A 15,775-nucleotide genomic window follows, 5' to 3' on the forward strand; every position below is an offset into this window, starting at 1 on the left:
ATCCACTACACCGCTACTGACTTGGACTCCTTATCCGAGCCCACTTATCCACTGACACTTTAAAAACCCTTGCACCCCAATCTGGGTCTATGCCAGTTATGCGATATGTATGTATCTCTTCATCCTTGCAACTGATACCTGTAACCCCCCTTAACCCAAGCCTGACCCCAGATGTACAGTACCTTCCCTCTTAACTTGTGTATATTTAATTTTAAACATTAACTTTAATAAAAAATTTAAATCTATTCTTCTCTTACTATTGATACAGTAGCCACATTCCTTTGTATTAGTTTTAAAGCAGAGCAATTTGAAAGTACTATATAATTTGAAGTTCAGACAGAGGAGGATACCTGCTAAGAATCATCAAGGCATGTCCATCATCCTTGCTGTTACATAGTTCTGCTGCATTGGCTTCAAGAATAGCCAAGCCCAACTGGAAAATGGCTTTGATTCCATCGTAGAAGAAGCAGTCTACGACATTCACAGCACTTTCTAGGGGCATGATGCTGAGGAACAGGGTAAGGAACCATGAAAGGGAAATGGAAGCCAAGGTGGACAGATCTTTCATGTGTTCAGCCAGTTCTGGAAGTCGCTCCTTTATAAGCTCTTCGAAGACTGACTGGTCTACCTGAGCACCTGTAAGTCACAATGAAACCACAGGGTTAGCTGAGGCTAAAGGATTTGTTGAGATCTACAGTTAACAGCTGCCAAATCAACAAAATGAAATCTGAACCACCAAGATCTGTACGCACCTGAAGTGAGTAACCATATTATCCTACAGTGATAAACCTCGTCCCCCACCCATTGTGTTGTGTCTATACTACTTATTGTAAGTTCTTTTGCACAAGGCCTGTGTCATTTTCCGTTAAGTGCCTTGCACCCTTTCGGGTGCTATAAAATAATAATAGCAGCAGCTGCTTTTGGCTACAGACAATTTCATACCTAAGTGCTAGCAAGAACAGTTTTAAAAGCTGCTTACTGTTCAACTTGGGATTTATGCAATAAAAATTAAGCAAAAAAACCCTTCCTTCCGGTGTACATAGTTCAGCACTCCATACACACACCAACTGCAAAAAAATGAGCAGGGGAGCAGCTGCACTAGAGTGGAAAATACAAAACTGCTCTTGAAGGAAGTATTTATTTGGTAAAAAGTAGGATGTTTAAAAAAAAATAGTAATTTCCTATCATTCCCAGGCATAAGTTTTCCTTGGTGCCTTAAAGACAATCTTTCTACGTGGAGCACATTCAGGCCCTGATCCTGCAATCTTATCTACTAGCCCACACCCCTGTGCCCATGAATAGCTTCACTGGAGTCAATGTGACTTCACATGCGTAAAGAATCCATGGTAGCAAATCAGATATGCGAGACCAGGGCCTTGGATTAAAGATGTTTACTGTATACAAAAAGGAGTTCTCTTTGCCGGTCATTTTCTGTATTCTGTCTGCAGTTATTTCACGCAACCCACGTTTCTCCTCCCAGCCCAGATTCTCCTCTCCTTATCAGAAAGTTCTGCTTGCTATGAAATTCCTGGCTTTAAAATCAAGTTATACAAATCTCCATGATACATCACGCAAAACTTCTATTGCCCAAACGCAGAGCACATCCTGCATCTCCTGAGACAGGAAGCCCAAAGCAGCTTTCATACCCAAATCCCAAAGCACTGGACACAGCAATTTTGTTTTTTAAGCACTTTCTACATCAAGTCATAAGGAGGCACCCTAGTAGAGATGGGGAGTATGCAAATTATGCTACCACGTGAGATGGTCAGATCCAACCCTGATCCCAAGATGATTATAATAATTTGAGTGCTAAGAGCTCTTGAGAAACAAGAAAGACACAATCCCCACCTCGCAACGCATGCCATCTAACTCAGACATTATTCATCACGTGAGGACCATAAACAGACAAAAAGAGAAGGGAAAAGAGGGGAGGAAGGGAACGGGTGACAATAAGATCACGATTACTCAGCAAAACATGGACTCCACTTGACAGTTCCATTAAGTTGGTGTGTGTTTATCCCAACTCTCTCAGGCAATGAGGCAGAGTGGGTTTTTAGGAAGGATCTGAATGAGGAGGCAGAGGTAGCTTGGCAAACAAGTGTAGAGAAGGCATTTTGTGCCTGAGAGACAGCATGGAGGATAGATAGCAGATTTGTGAAGTCAGAAGTTTAATATTAGATATACATGAAGTGCTGTACATTTTACAAAAGGCCAGGTTATTAGTAATGTTTAAATTGTGGCAGTGGCCCACCAGGTCTATTTAAGGTACTTTTATGGCCCCCATAACAGGAGTATCTGAGCACCTTTAATGTATTTACCCATACAACACCCCATGAGGGAGGGAAGTGCTATTATCCCCATTTTACAGATGGGAAACTGAGATAAAGAGGGGCAAAGTGACTTGCCCAAGATCATACAGGAAGGCTGTGGCAGAGCCAGTAACTGAACCCAGGTCCTCACTGTGCTAAAGCACGGTACAAACAGAAGATGAAAGCCACAGACAAGACATAACAAGTAGAGAAGACCAACAGGTCATGGTGGGAGATGGGGGAGACAAGGTAACAAAAAAATAACGGGATACACACAATTCTCAATCAACCAGGAGCAGTGTTCACAGCTTGCCACCTGCCTAGCCATTATTGGGGTTACAGTTGGCTGTAAGCAACACAGAAAAGGTGAGTTTGGAGGAAGTACTTGGAGGAGGAAGTGGCTATGGCTCAGAGGCTTTTCCCACTTGAAAAGGGTAGCATGAAGAAAAGTGCTTGTAGCAGACTCAGGTAATGAAGGCTGCCATCAGTGGAGGAGAGTAAGAGGGAGAGGCCCTCACAATAAAGATAAAAAGTCAGGTACACATGGCAAGGCTAATTTCTGAAAGTAAGTGCAAGAAGTGTCTCTGGTGCAGTCAGGGAGGGAGAGCTAGAGGAGGGAGTTAAGGGCTGTGTGTGGCACAGTCAGTGCAACGATTTTAGCAGCTGGATTTTGACTGGACGTGTTACTGTCACATGCCAAAGAGGGGGTGTCAAGGTCAGAGAGAAAGAGATTACAGAATTTATGGAGCAAGATGATCAAAGCTTGGACAAGAATTTTGGCAGAGTGGCAAGTTTAGATCTTGGAAATGTTGTACAGGAAGAAGCAATAACATTTAGTCAAGGCCTGGATATGACAGTCAGAAGAGAGGGCCAAGTGAAAGATGAAGCCAAGATTACAAAATTGAGCAACAGGAAGAATAACATTGTGGTCTGACTATTTGGGGGGGGGGGGGGAGAGGGAGGGCGGAGGAAGATCAGGAATTCCCCTTTGGTCATGTTAAGGGCTAGGGCACGTCTTCAATGCAGAGAGAACTTGGGCTATTGGCACCTAGGTCTGAGCACTCAGGTTTTTAATAGATTCCAAGGCCAGAAGGGACCATTGTGATCATCTAGTCTGACCTCCTGCCTATCACAGGCCATAGAACTTTGCACACTAATTCCTAGAGCAGAGCTTTTAGGAAAAAAACATCCAATCTTGATTTAAAAATTGTCATTGGTGGAGAATCCTTTGTGACCCTTGGTAAATTGTTCCAATGGTTAATTACTTTCACTGTTAAAAATTTACACCTTATTTCCAGTCTGAATTTGTCTAGCTTCAACTTGCAGCCATTGGATCACGTTATACCTTTCTCTGCTGGACTGACAAGCCCATTATTAAATATTTGTTCCCCATGTAGATACGTACAGACTGTAATCAAGTCACCCCTTAACGTTCTCTTTGTTAAGCTAAATAGATGGAGCTCTTTGAGTCTATTGTTACAAGGCACATTTTCTAATCCTTTAATCATTCTTGTGGCTCTTCACTGAACCGTCTCCAATTTATAAACATCCTTCCTGAATTGTGGGCACTGAACTAGACACAATATTGTGGCGGTCACATCAGTGCCAAATACTAAGGTAAAATAACTTGTCTACTCCTGCTTGAGATTCCCCTCTTTATGCATCGCAGAATTGTGTTAGCTCTTTTGGCCACAGTGTCACATTAGGAGTTGATTACCCACCACAACCCCCAAATCTTTTTCAGAGTCACTACGTCCAGGATAGAGTCTCCCATCCTATAAATATGGCCTACATTCTTTGTTCCAAGATATATACATTTAGCTATATTAAAGTGCATATTGTTTGCTTGTGTCCAGTTTACCAAGTGATCCAGATTGCTCTGTATCAGCCATCTGTCTCTTCACTACTTGCCACTACCCAATTTTTGTGTAATCTGCAAACCTTATCAGTGATGACTTTATGTTTCCTTCCACGTCATTGATAAAGATGTTAAATTTACATCTTTAGAGTAGGGCCAAGAGCCAGTCCCTGTTGAAAATCAACATTAATGGTCCAGCGAGCTCTTCACCCTGCTCTTTTAAAACTATTGGATGCAAGTTAACTGGACTTGCTGATTTTAAAATGTCTAACTTTAGTAGCTTCTGTTTAACATCCTTCAGAGATGCTAGTGAAATGGAAAGAGTATTATCACCATATGATGGGACCATATCATCTGTTTCCCCCCAAATATAGAACAAAAATATTTATTGAACATTTCTGTGTTTTCTGCATCATTACTGATAATTCTACCATTTCCATCTAGTAATGGACTAATACCATTTTCTGAATTCTTTTTATTCCTAATATATTTTAGAAAACTCCTAGCTCAGGTGTGACCAGCCACACTGCAAACCCATACCCCTCAAGGGTGTCCACTCAGCTGTACCCACACTGGTGCAGCTCTCACTAGGGTGAGACACTAGGACTTCTAAGAATATGTCACTGCATTCTTAGTGCTGCAGTAAAATGAGCTATAATTCTTTCCCAGTGAATTGTGGGAGAACTTGTCTGTCCTGGGCACACAGGAAGAACTGTGTGAAGGCACTGGAGCAATATAAGCATTCAAGTGGTTTAGCCTACGTCCACAGCACAAAGTGGGCAGGAAATCAGCCTGAGTGTAAGCAGCCGCTGGAGTTTTAGCCTAGAGCCCAGGATGGCCCAGCTAGCTTGGGTGTAAAGCATCACTCTGCTTAGGTAACAGAGTTTTGCGTGGACAGGAATCAAGTTAGGGAAAACGTCTGAGTAAAAGCCCAAGTTAACTCTGCAGTGAAGACAAGCCCTTAGTTGATGGAGATACCACAAGGAGATATCAGAAAGACAGGCTGAGATTTGAGTTTGGATGGAAGGAGGCAAATCTAGAGTTGAGAGGCAGACCTGCAAGTCATCAGATTCAAAATGGTAATGAAAGCCATGTTCGCAGTTGAGGAGCAGGTTCTGACTGATGGGACACAACGGTGCCTAATCACCAGCTGAGAATGAAACACATTGCCACTGTGTAGGTAGTATCAACTACCACACCATTAACCTTTTTACTAGCTGACCCTAGAGCAATACTCCTCTAACTTCAACTAACTGCCTGCACTTATCCCTATTCAGTGACCAGGGGATACAATGGCAGATGGTATAGCTAAGCACTAAGGCTAGCAGTAAAGACAGAAAAATGAATAAAACTCAACATAAAGCAAAAATCTTCCATTTAAAAACAGTTAGGGAAGGACAAGCGAGTGCAAATAATGGAATATATATTATATTTATAGTACATGCCTAAGATTAGTGTATAAAACGGGTCATTGCATCTGCAGCCAAGCACTGTGCATGTAGTTACACCTTTTCACACAAGTAACTTAAATGCACATTTCTGAAAGTTTGGCCTTCTGTGTCTTAAAGGTACCTATACTGCAGAACAAGTAGACACACCCTGCATGGCATACTGTAGAGCATAAGATGCAGAAAGGGTGGAAGTTGTATCTCCCACAGCTGTATACTCTGAAGCCTGAGAAACACAGGGCTGAGATCAGCTCTTTCTCCAGGGTAATTTTAGATACAATCCTATCTTCCTCCAGCATCCTGAGATCACAAGCATGTCAGATAAGAAATAGCTACAACAACATATCCTTACATATGCCATCCATACAGCTGGGGGAGACATCCCAATAACACTCAATACTTTACAGGAACAAAGATTAGCAAGTAGCTAGCCTGTTTTTAATTAAACATGTGCACGGTTTAACACTTGAGGTATAAATGGAGCATCTCCCTGATCAGCAAAAGAAAATGATTAATTTTCAAATATTTCAGATAGACTCAGTGACATCTGTAATGAGCAAACAGCAATTACACAAATATAAATGGTGCTCTCACATACCAATTCACAGATGGTATTCTGCACAGCTGTAAACAAAATCAGAATTGCAAGTTCTTTTTCATCCTGGTGCCTTGCAGTATTTCACTCCCTCATTCCCAGTGTAATATTTCAATGAAAGAGTGGGAGAGAGACAAGCTTACCTATCACTCGGTGATTAAAGTAATCTGGCAGCATCCTCTCACACACAGCAACCAGCAGCCAAAAAGCTTCCTCCTCTTTGGCATACAACAACAACACAGAGGTCAATATATTCATAGACTGTTATGAGGTCAAAGAAGAAAATGGGATTTATTAGTTGCAGAACCCCCCCTTTCACCAAAAGCTCCTAGAGCAGGGCTGCTTTAAAAAACAACAATAAAACTTTTCAGATAAAACATCAATTAATTGGCAGGAGAAATGCCTTTCACCCCCAGGGCTCCCACCGTCTGACAGCTTACCACAAAACACTGCTCTTACTGCGGAGATATCCATTTATTTTTTTTGGCAGGGGGAGAGGGGGGGAAGAGAGAGAGACTGATTCTATTATTGCAACCCAGCTAAGACTTTAAGCCATAGGGCGATTTGCAAGTTCATACATGCCACTCTTGCATAGTTGGTTCATGTTGCCCCACATGAAAACACAGCATTATATCTGTCAAGACGCAAAATGGGCATCCAACTGTGTCATAACATGGGTTTTCTGCCTCTGTAGAGGTGTCTGCATGGAAGATAAGGGAGCTGGCTCATGGGTCTAGAACTACACTACTCCCCTGGTCAGAACTCAGGAGGCTGGAGGGGAGGTGGAGACATTATTAGAGCCAATAGGTTGTAATTACACTGCATGGGTGCTATGTACTTGCCACCAGCCCGGGAAGAGGAGGATTTCAGCTCACCAAATCCCTGCACAGGTCCCCTATGTGAAGCTCATCTTCGTAGGCCAGTTTACTTTGCTCACTCGCTGAGCGCTGCATGAGATAACTTGCACTCAGCACTAACAAGAGTAGTGGGAATTTATTTTTGACTCTCAATGAAAATTCTGAACATACACAGGGAACAAGTCTGAGTCAGAAAGGGCCATTTTTACATCCTCATTTTTCAGAGTAAAACTACACAACATTTAAATTATTCTTTCATTACATATGCAACAAATCAAAGCACGTTATTTATAACAGAGTCATTGCAAAACCCATTGAGGGGATAACAAAACTGAGTAAGCAGAGAATTGCTCCAGAGAGAGCGAGCGCATTAACATACTTTTCTACATGCTAATAATTCTTCACCTGGCAGTATCCTATTTTGGGGTTCCTATGTGCATAAGCTGTCAGAACTCTCCTCAAGGCTGCTATCCCAGTTTCATTCTGGAAGGCTGGGTGCTCAGGCAATGAGCGATGCAGGTCCCGTTCAATCTCCTCCGTTGCCATGCAACACTTGCCCATTGACGCCTCCACTAAATTTCCGTAGTAACCAGGATGGGAGGCAAGATCAGTCACAGCATCTGAAGGCAGCAGTAAGAGGAAAACATGAGGATTTCAGGTATAATGTCATTACGTGAATTATTTGTCAAAAGAAAAAACGTGAAGAGGTTTTTTTCCCCAAGGTCTATGAAATTAGACATTACTTGCATTTAGTGAACCCCCGAACCTAAAAAGGAGTTAAAATACTAGCAGTGATTTTCTAAGGTGCAATGTTTGCACAGAACATGAAACAGCTATTATTAAAGCCTAAATCACACAGTAGAAGAAAAGCCAGCTTGGTACTGACTGTGTACTGTGAAACATCCCCTGCTAAAAGCATTGCTGGGATAAATGTATTCAGTATTGAATGTAATGTCCAAAAAGAAAAAACTCCACAAAGAAAAGGATTTAATCCTTGCAAATGTGTCTGAAACTGGACCCAATAAATTGGAGATCACATTGTAGGGAACAATCCTGCTCAGACAGGGCAATGAATGAAAGTACTTGGTAAGTCTTTTCCAGCTATAGATTCCTGCCAATTTTTTAAGGGAAGCAGCAGCACTGCAGACCTAAAGATGCCATAACTTCAAAATAGTTAGGTTTAGCTAAGGTTAAATCAATACTTATATTACAGTCTAATTGTTGCCTCAAGAAGAACATTATTTCATAAACACGTGATGGCATTTTTATGCTAATTACATTGACAAAATTGCTATTTTTTCTGCGCACCACTGACCAGTTATGAGACACAAAATAAAAATCTCTTATTGTTCTACCTAGGTATTTATACGGATACTATCCCCCACAGTATCTGAGCACCTCTCCTTCCTTCCTTCCTTCCCACTAGAGAATGTGATGGGATTACATGCAAAAATATCTAGCTTGGACACAGTTTTCCTTTGCTGAAGAACAATCTTTTGGAGCTTTCTTGCCTAACTGCATCTGTAGCTGCGTTCAGCCCTGGATCCTGGCTATATCCAAGATGTATTATAGAGTTCTCACCTGAAAAGAGGAGCCAGAGCTTGCCTCGTAAAGATTCTGGGATTCCCATTGCAACAAGTTTTCTAATCTTCTCTGTGCGAAACATGCACACAGTTCTGCCATATTCTGCAAAATGGTCATTCCACAGTCTTTCTTTTATTTGTTCCCTGGACTGGAAACCAGAGGATAAGTTTTAAAACAAGCAGTATGCTTTTAAGGTCTAATATACAAAAAAATATTAAATACCCTCGATTTTCCTCTTTCATAAGGATTTCTTTTGGACCAGAAAATGTGGTAATAGACACGGGAGATCTACTTTAAGGGGCAAATCCTGCCCCATTCTGCCCTTGGGGAGGAACCTATGCAGTCCCACTGCACCAGGGAAGAGCAACACTAGGCAAGACAATGAGAGTCCCAGCTCCATAGGGACTGCCTGCGAGTTAGTGTACCAGGGGATGCACTGGTCCTTTTTTCCCCTCTCACACCCTTTAGGCTGAAGCAGCTCCACTCTGCAGCTGGGGAGAGAAGGTGCTAGTGTTGTGCTTTGGCCATACTTTCTCTCACTACTAAGCTGCCAGAGGTCACAATTACTTCTCAAAAGGAGCTTACAGCAGCTCGACATTCATCGGGGGAGCCTGGGCAGCAGGGCCCCCTTCCCACACTCATGAAGTGGACAGAAGGCTTCCCAAAAAGCCTTCAAGAAATCTCCAGCCATGGTTCTCACAGACCCGAAAGATTAGTTCTTGTGACTGTGAATAACCGTGATTATCCTAAAGATCACAAGTAAAAGGGCAAACAACTTATTTTAAATGATAGTAGCACTGACAATACCAGGCTTCCCAAATCAATTGGGAGTCTGAGGGAGGAGAGACAACCGTGGGCTCCACAGGCCCATAAAGCTAGTTTTGTTTTGCTTTTTAAAGGGAAAGCTACACTGCTACCATGAGCTCTTTGCTCGATCCACTAGTTCATTATAACTCTTGTAAGACAGCACTGTTGAGAGGCAGTGGTAATAAGAAAGCCTGATAAAGTATAAGTGTTGCAACTATGCAGACAGGATCCAACGCCACCTCTCTATCAAAATACCATTTTTAAAAATTCACACATTTGTGGTTGTGACATCATGTGAAAAGGAGTACTGTAAAGAGACACCAGTTTTTACTTATTGTGGGAGGGATGGTAAATAAATATTTTGGGGATGGAATGAGAAAAGAGCCAGGTAGGCAAAGGAGTACAAATGAACAAACAAAGAAGCTTACTACAGTTTAAACTCAAAACACACACAACCACACTTACACTTTCCTGCCAATATATAGTTCACTTTATTAAAAGAGAGGGTTTGGCCAAATGAGTTACCATAGTTATTTTTAAGACTTATTTTAAAAAGTTACTCTACAATTGCACCCTAGCTGTACATACCATCCTGAAGTCACTCCCTTCAGCTCCGGACTGGTGAAAGACTGATCGTAGTGCCTCTGCATTTAACAAGTGATTGCTCTCCTTTTCACCTTCACTCTTGTCTTCGCTTTGGGAAGCCACCATTCCCAAATCCCGGGACTCACAGTCACTGAACACACATGTCGAATGAAACACGAGAGAGTTCTTGCAACACAGAATTAAAGAAAAAGAATTTTTGGAAAGGGTTTAAAAAACTGTACTGTAGGTATAATGTTTGAGACAACAAGAGCCAACACAAACTAGTGAAGCAGGTAACTTTGTTATAGTCTTAACTTTTCCCCAAATTTGAAAATTTTGACCTAAAATTAAGTACCAAAATCCACAGTTAGGCACCTAATTAATAATGGCCTAATTAGTAGTTTTGCTGAGAACTTGCAATCACTACGTAAAGTCAATGGGAGCTGTAGGTGCTGAGCACCTCTAGATCAGGATTCCATTGCTACCTTCCCTCATATTTTTTAGGAAGGAACAGGAAGTGTTTTTCAATTCTTTTTTTATAGACAAGTTAGCTAGTAGCCTTTACAACTGTGCTACTCCATCGTCTGGATTTAGCGGGGACACTCCCAGGTTTTGATAAGCTACCCCAACGCCCTAGCTTGGGAGCCAGAGCTCCAGGACAGAGACATACAGATCATCCCGCGTCTCCCGGGGCTGAGTACCAAGTGGGATTATCGTGCAGGTAGAGGAAAGTTAGCTATGGTGAGGCCTTAGGAAGTAACCAGGCAGCAGCCCAGGATTCAGCCTGTGGCAGGTCAGTTTTTACATCAAATAATTAGTGAATTTTTGGAGTAACAGAAACAGTTACTTAATTGATTGAGGGGAGTGGGGCAGGACGGCTGATTTTTGAACAGAGTGAGCATTCGTTTAAGGAAAAGATTGATTTTTCATGTATGAAATAGAAAATGTGCAAGGAGCACAAAAGGGGCCACCCAGGAGATTGGGATGGGGAGGAATAACACAGGAAAGTGACCCAGGAGAAGCCTGAAAGCCCCCTGATGTGAGGGGAGGGAAGTTCTCCACAATCTTATTCCTCAGTGGGGAGACAGAGTGTGGGAGATGCCTCCTAAAGACATGAAGGGAGGGGTGAAAATGCCTCTTCCTGAAAAATGCTGGGTTCCTGGCAGCTTAGCTGAATCCCAAATCTTTAAGGCCATGAGAACTGACACCCAGACTGAAACTGCCTGTAATTCTCAAGGATATCAAAGTGCCATGCTCTACCCTGCACTTCCCCTTGAGATTCCTAGAGTCCCAACTTTTTTCCCAAGAGTGTCCCAGGAAAACCTTTTGAAATATAAGCAGCTATGCTCTCATAAGAACGGCCGTACTGGGTCAGACCAAAGGTCCATCCAGCCCTATATCCTGTCTACCGACAGTGGCCAATGCCAGGTGCCCCAGAGGGAGTGAACCTAACAGGTAATGATCAAGTGATCTCTCTCCTGCCATCCATCACCACCCTCTGACAGAGGCTAGAGACACCATTCCTTACCCATCCTGGCTAATAGCCATTAGTGGACTTAACCTCCATGAATTTATCCAGTTCTCTTTTAAACGCTGTTATAGTCCTAGCCTTCACAACCTCGTCAGGCAAGGAGTTCCACAAGTTGACTGTGCGCTGTGTGAAGAACTTCCTTTTATTTGTTTTAAATCTGCTGCCCATTAATTTCATTTGGTGGCCCCTAGTTCTTATATTATGGGAACAGTACATAACTTTTCCTTATTCACTTTTTCCACATCACTCATGATTTTATATACCTCTATCATATCCCCCCTTAGTCTCCTCTTTTCCAAGCTGAAAAGTCCAAGCCTCTTTAATCTCTCCTCATATGGGACCCGTTCCAAACCCCTAATCATTTTAGTTGCCCTTCTCTGAACCTTTTCTAATGCCAGTATATCTTTTTTGAGATGAGAAGACCACATCTGTACGCAGTATTCAAGATGTGGGCGTACCATGGATTTATATAAGATAGTCTCCGTCTTATTCTCTATCCCCTTTTTAATGATTCCTAACATCCTGTTTGCTTTTTTGACTGCCGCTGCACACGGTGTGGACGTCTTCAGAGAACTATCCACGATGACTCCAAGATCTTTTTCCTGATTAGTTGTAGCTAAATTAGCCCCCATCATATTGTATGTATAGTTGGGGTTATTTTTCCCAATGTGCATTAGTTTACATTTATCCACATTAAATTTCATTTGCCATTTTGTTGCCCAATCACTTAGTTTTGTGAGATCTTTTTGAAGTTCTTCACAGTCTGCTTTGGTCTTAACTATCTTGAGCAGTTTAGTATCGTCTGCAAACTTTGCCACCTCACTTTTTACCCCTTTCTCCAGATCATTTATGAAGAAGTTGAATAGGATTGTCCCTAGGACTGACCCTTGGGGAACACCACTAGTTACTCCTCTCCATTCTGAAAATTTATCATTTATTCCTACCCTTTGTTCCCTGTCTTTTAACCAGTTCTCAATCCATGAAAGGATCTTCCCTCTTATCCCATGACAACTTAATTTACGTAAGAGCCTTTGGTGAGGGACCTTGTCAAAGGCTTTCTGGAAATCTAAGTACACTATGTCCACTGGATCCCCCTTGTCCACATGTTTGTTGATCCCTTCAAAGAACTCTAATAGATTAGTAAGACACAATTTCCCTTTACAGAAACCATGTTGACTTTTGCCCAACAATTTATGTTCTTCTATGTGTCTGACAATTTTATAGAAGAACATAATTCTTCACTTCAGCAAGTACTAGTTATCTGTCACTCAGTGTTTCTTAGCTTCCTGATTAAATATTGAGCATTTCTGGTCCTGCACAAAGAATAAAATGCCCTGATGGTTTATACAATACAGTAGAAAAGAATTTACTATAGGTTAATTCAAAAGATACTGTACCAAACACACAGTTAATTAGCCTACAGTTTATAAACACCGTAGGAAAAAATCGTTACATTAATCCATAAGAAGTTACTAGTAAATTGTAAATCACAGAATCATAGAAACATAGGATTGTCAGGGAGCTCGTCAGATCATCTAGTCCAGTCCCCTGCATCGAGGCAGAACTAAATTTCTAGACCATCCCAAAGAGGTGTTTGTCTAACCTGTTCTTAAAAGCCTCCAATGACACAGATTCCACAACCTCCCTTGGCAATTTGTTCAAGTGCTTAACTACCCTGATAGTTAGAAAGTTTTTCCAAACATCTAACCTAAATCTCCCGTTGCTGCATTTTAAGCCTATTACTTCTTGTCCTGTCTTCAGTGGTGAAGGAAAACAATTTATTACCCTCCTTTTCTTAACAATCTTTTACGTAGTAGGAGACTATTATCATATCCCCCCTCATTCTCTTAAACAAACCCAGTTTTTTTCAATCTTTTCTCGTAGGTCATGTTTTCTAGACTTTTAATAATTTTTGTTGCTCTCCTCTGGACTTTTTCCAATTTGTCCACACCTTGCCCGAAGTGTGGTGCCCAGAACTGGACATAATAGTCCAGTTGAGGCCTTATCAACACTGAGTAGAGTGGAAGAATTTCTTCTTGTGTCTTGCTTTCAACACTCCTGTTAACACATCCCAGAATGATGTTAGCTTTTTTTGCAACAGTATTACATTGTTGACTCATATTTAGTTGGTGATCCACTATAACCCCCAGATCCTTTTCTGCAGTTCTCCTTCCTAAGCAGTCATTTTACATTTTGTATTTGTGCAATTGATTATTCCTTCCTAAGTGCAGTACTTTGCATTTGTCCTTATTGAATTTTATCCTATTTATTTCAGACCATTTCTACAGTTTGTCACCGTCATTTTGAATTCTAATCCTGTCCTTAATCACAGGCTTCTGACCAATTTTCTGCTCCAGTTATGATTTTAGGAGATGCAGGACAAAAGGCTAAGTATCATCATCATTATGCAATTAGAAACAGATCAAAAGTTTAGTACCGTTTCTTTTTTTTCCAAGCAGTTATAGTGCACTGGGTTGCTGGTGTTGACTTGTTTTAGTCTCAGAAGCAGGTTCTCCACCAAGCTCTCTCTGTCCTTCAGCTCAATGAACTGAAAGGCCATCTTGCTCTTTATACTAATAATGATGGGACTGGGAAGGAGACTAGTGTCCTCCATCTTCTCTATACTAACCACCTATTCCAAAAACATGACAGAAAATGTATTAGTCACCATTCAAATACACTCCCTGATATACTGTACATGCACTGAAATGTACATAAAGGAATATATTTCTTTGCACACCAATATTAATTATGACTATTCAGATTGTCTAATGGTCAGATACACGCTAAAGATCAAGATTGATTAAATTTTCTTTACTTTAGACAGATGACCTTACCTCCTTCAGTCTAAAGATTTTGTGTGCTCAAGTTAAGATACCTTAAAGAAGCCTGATTTTCAAAAATCTGAGCACCTGCCTTCTGAAGTTCAGGCCAGATTAAGGTGTCTCAAACTGGGCACTCAAAATCATTATGCAACTTTTAAAAATCAGCTATGGTTTTGCTGACATTTAAAACAACAATTGGAATGGGATCAACATAACCAAATTCTTGAGGAAAAATGACGTTTCTTCCCAACAGTATTGAATTAAGTTTTTAACCCTGTGAGCATAACAGTTTTTGATAGATATGAAATTAAAAAGCCGTTGTCTCCAATTATGTACATTACACCACTTGTTTTCAGATGCTGTGTCACTACAAGTCACTGCTAGGGTCAGGATATCATTCAGAAGTTGTTGTTATTGGTTCAAGATGAAAGTAGAGCTTCATCATGAAGAGATCACAACTGCAGGCACAGGGATTGAAAAAAATATATATCTTTAAAAACCAAAACAGCATCCCACTCCAGTGCATTTAAAATAGGTGCCTGGCAGTTATTACTTGCCATCTATGAGCCAGACGACGGCTAAATGAAATATATTGAAATGCTCATAATACTTGAAGGCCAGACTTTTTGCAGTGAGGGGAAAATGCCACTTAATTTTGCTGAAAGCAGAAACCAAATTCTATTGATTCTACATCAGAGTCCCAAGAAGTTAATTTTGTCTAAAAAAATCTCCATTAGATAAAAACGTACAAGTCTTTTTTAAAAGACCGGACTATCATGTCTGTGTTGGAGACCTGTGTGTCAGCACTGCCTCCAGAGCCCCCTGCTTCCCTCAGCTCCACAGGACAATCCACTGCCAATCAGTAGTCCCTTGTGTGTGGAATCCCCTTGTGTGGTGGGGGAAGACTGTGCATGAAATGGAGGGAAAGCTGCCATTGTATCTTATCTGCATGTGTTTTCAGCACCCAATGGGGCCCCAATCCTTGAAACCTTTGGGTGCTACCACAGTTAATAAAATAAATAAAACTGGCACTCCCTCTTTCCATACCTCTACCTTGGGACTTTCCCAGTTCTCATCCCCCATGCCTACTGAGGGGGGAATTGGGAGAATTTGGGCCACAGTTACTGTCAATAGCAATTATTCCTTGGATAGATCAATATCAATACAATATATTGTATTAATCGGCAATACTACTTTGAGAAATGCGTTGCCTCACCCAACTGCTGTATAGGAATTAATCTGCTAATGAAGATAAGAACAAAACGTAGTGCAACTCTCTTCCACACATGCACATCTCCTCCTGATTGAAAACAACTGTTTTTCAGCTAAGTAAATGGACAGCAGCGGTTTGGATCAGCAAAAAACAGGCACAGTGT

General features: G+C 41.3%; 1 protein-coding gene across 1 annotated transcript in view; it reads right to left on the minus strand.

The window, feature by feature from the left end:
- The window catches only part of TBC1D8 (TBC1 domain family member 8), a 90,608-nt gene that overhangs the window by 7,000 nt on the left and 67,833 nt on the right, over positions 1-15,775 (minus strand). Inside the window, exons 7-12 of the mRNA XM_065423676.1 lie at positions 14,012-14,206; positions 10,047-10,229; positions 8,649-8,799; positions 7,473-7,687; positions 6,354-6,471; positions 351-636 (exon numbers count right to left, since the gene is read on the minus strand). Coding sequence (XP_065279748.1) covers positions 351-636; positions 6,354-6,471; positions 7,473-7,687; positions 8,649-8,799; positions 10,047-10,229; positions 14,012-14,206 — 1,148 coding nt within the window. The remainder of the gene's footprint in view (positions 1-350; positions 637-6,353; positions 6,472-7,472; positions 7,688-8,648; positions 8,800-10,046; positions 10,230-14,011; positions 14,207-15,775) is intronic.

This window comes from Emys orbicularis, chromosome 1, assembly GCF_028017835.1.
Source record: "Emys orbicularis isolate rEmyOrb1 chromosome 1, rEmyOrb1.hap1, whole genome shotgun sequence".
Taxonomy (NCBI): Eukaryota; Metazoa; Chordata; order Testudines; family Emydidae; genus Emys; species Emys orbicularis.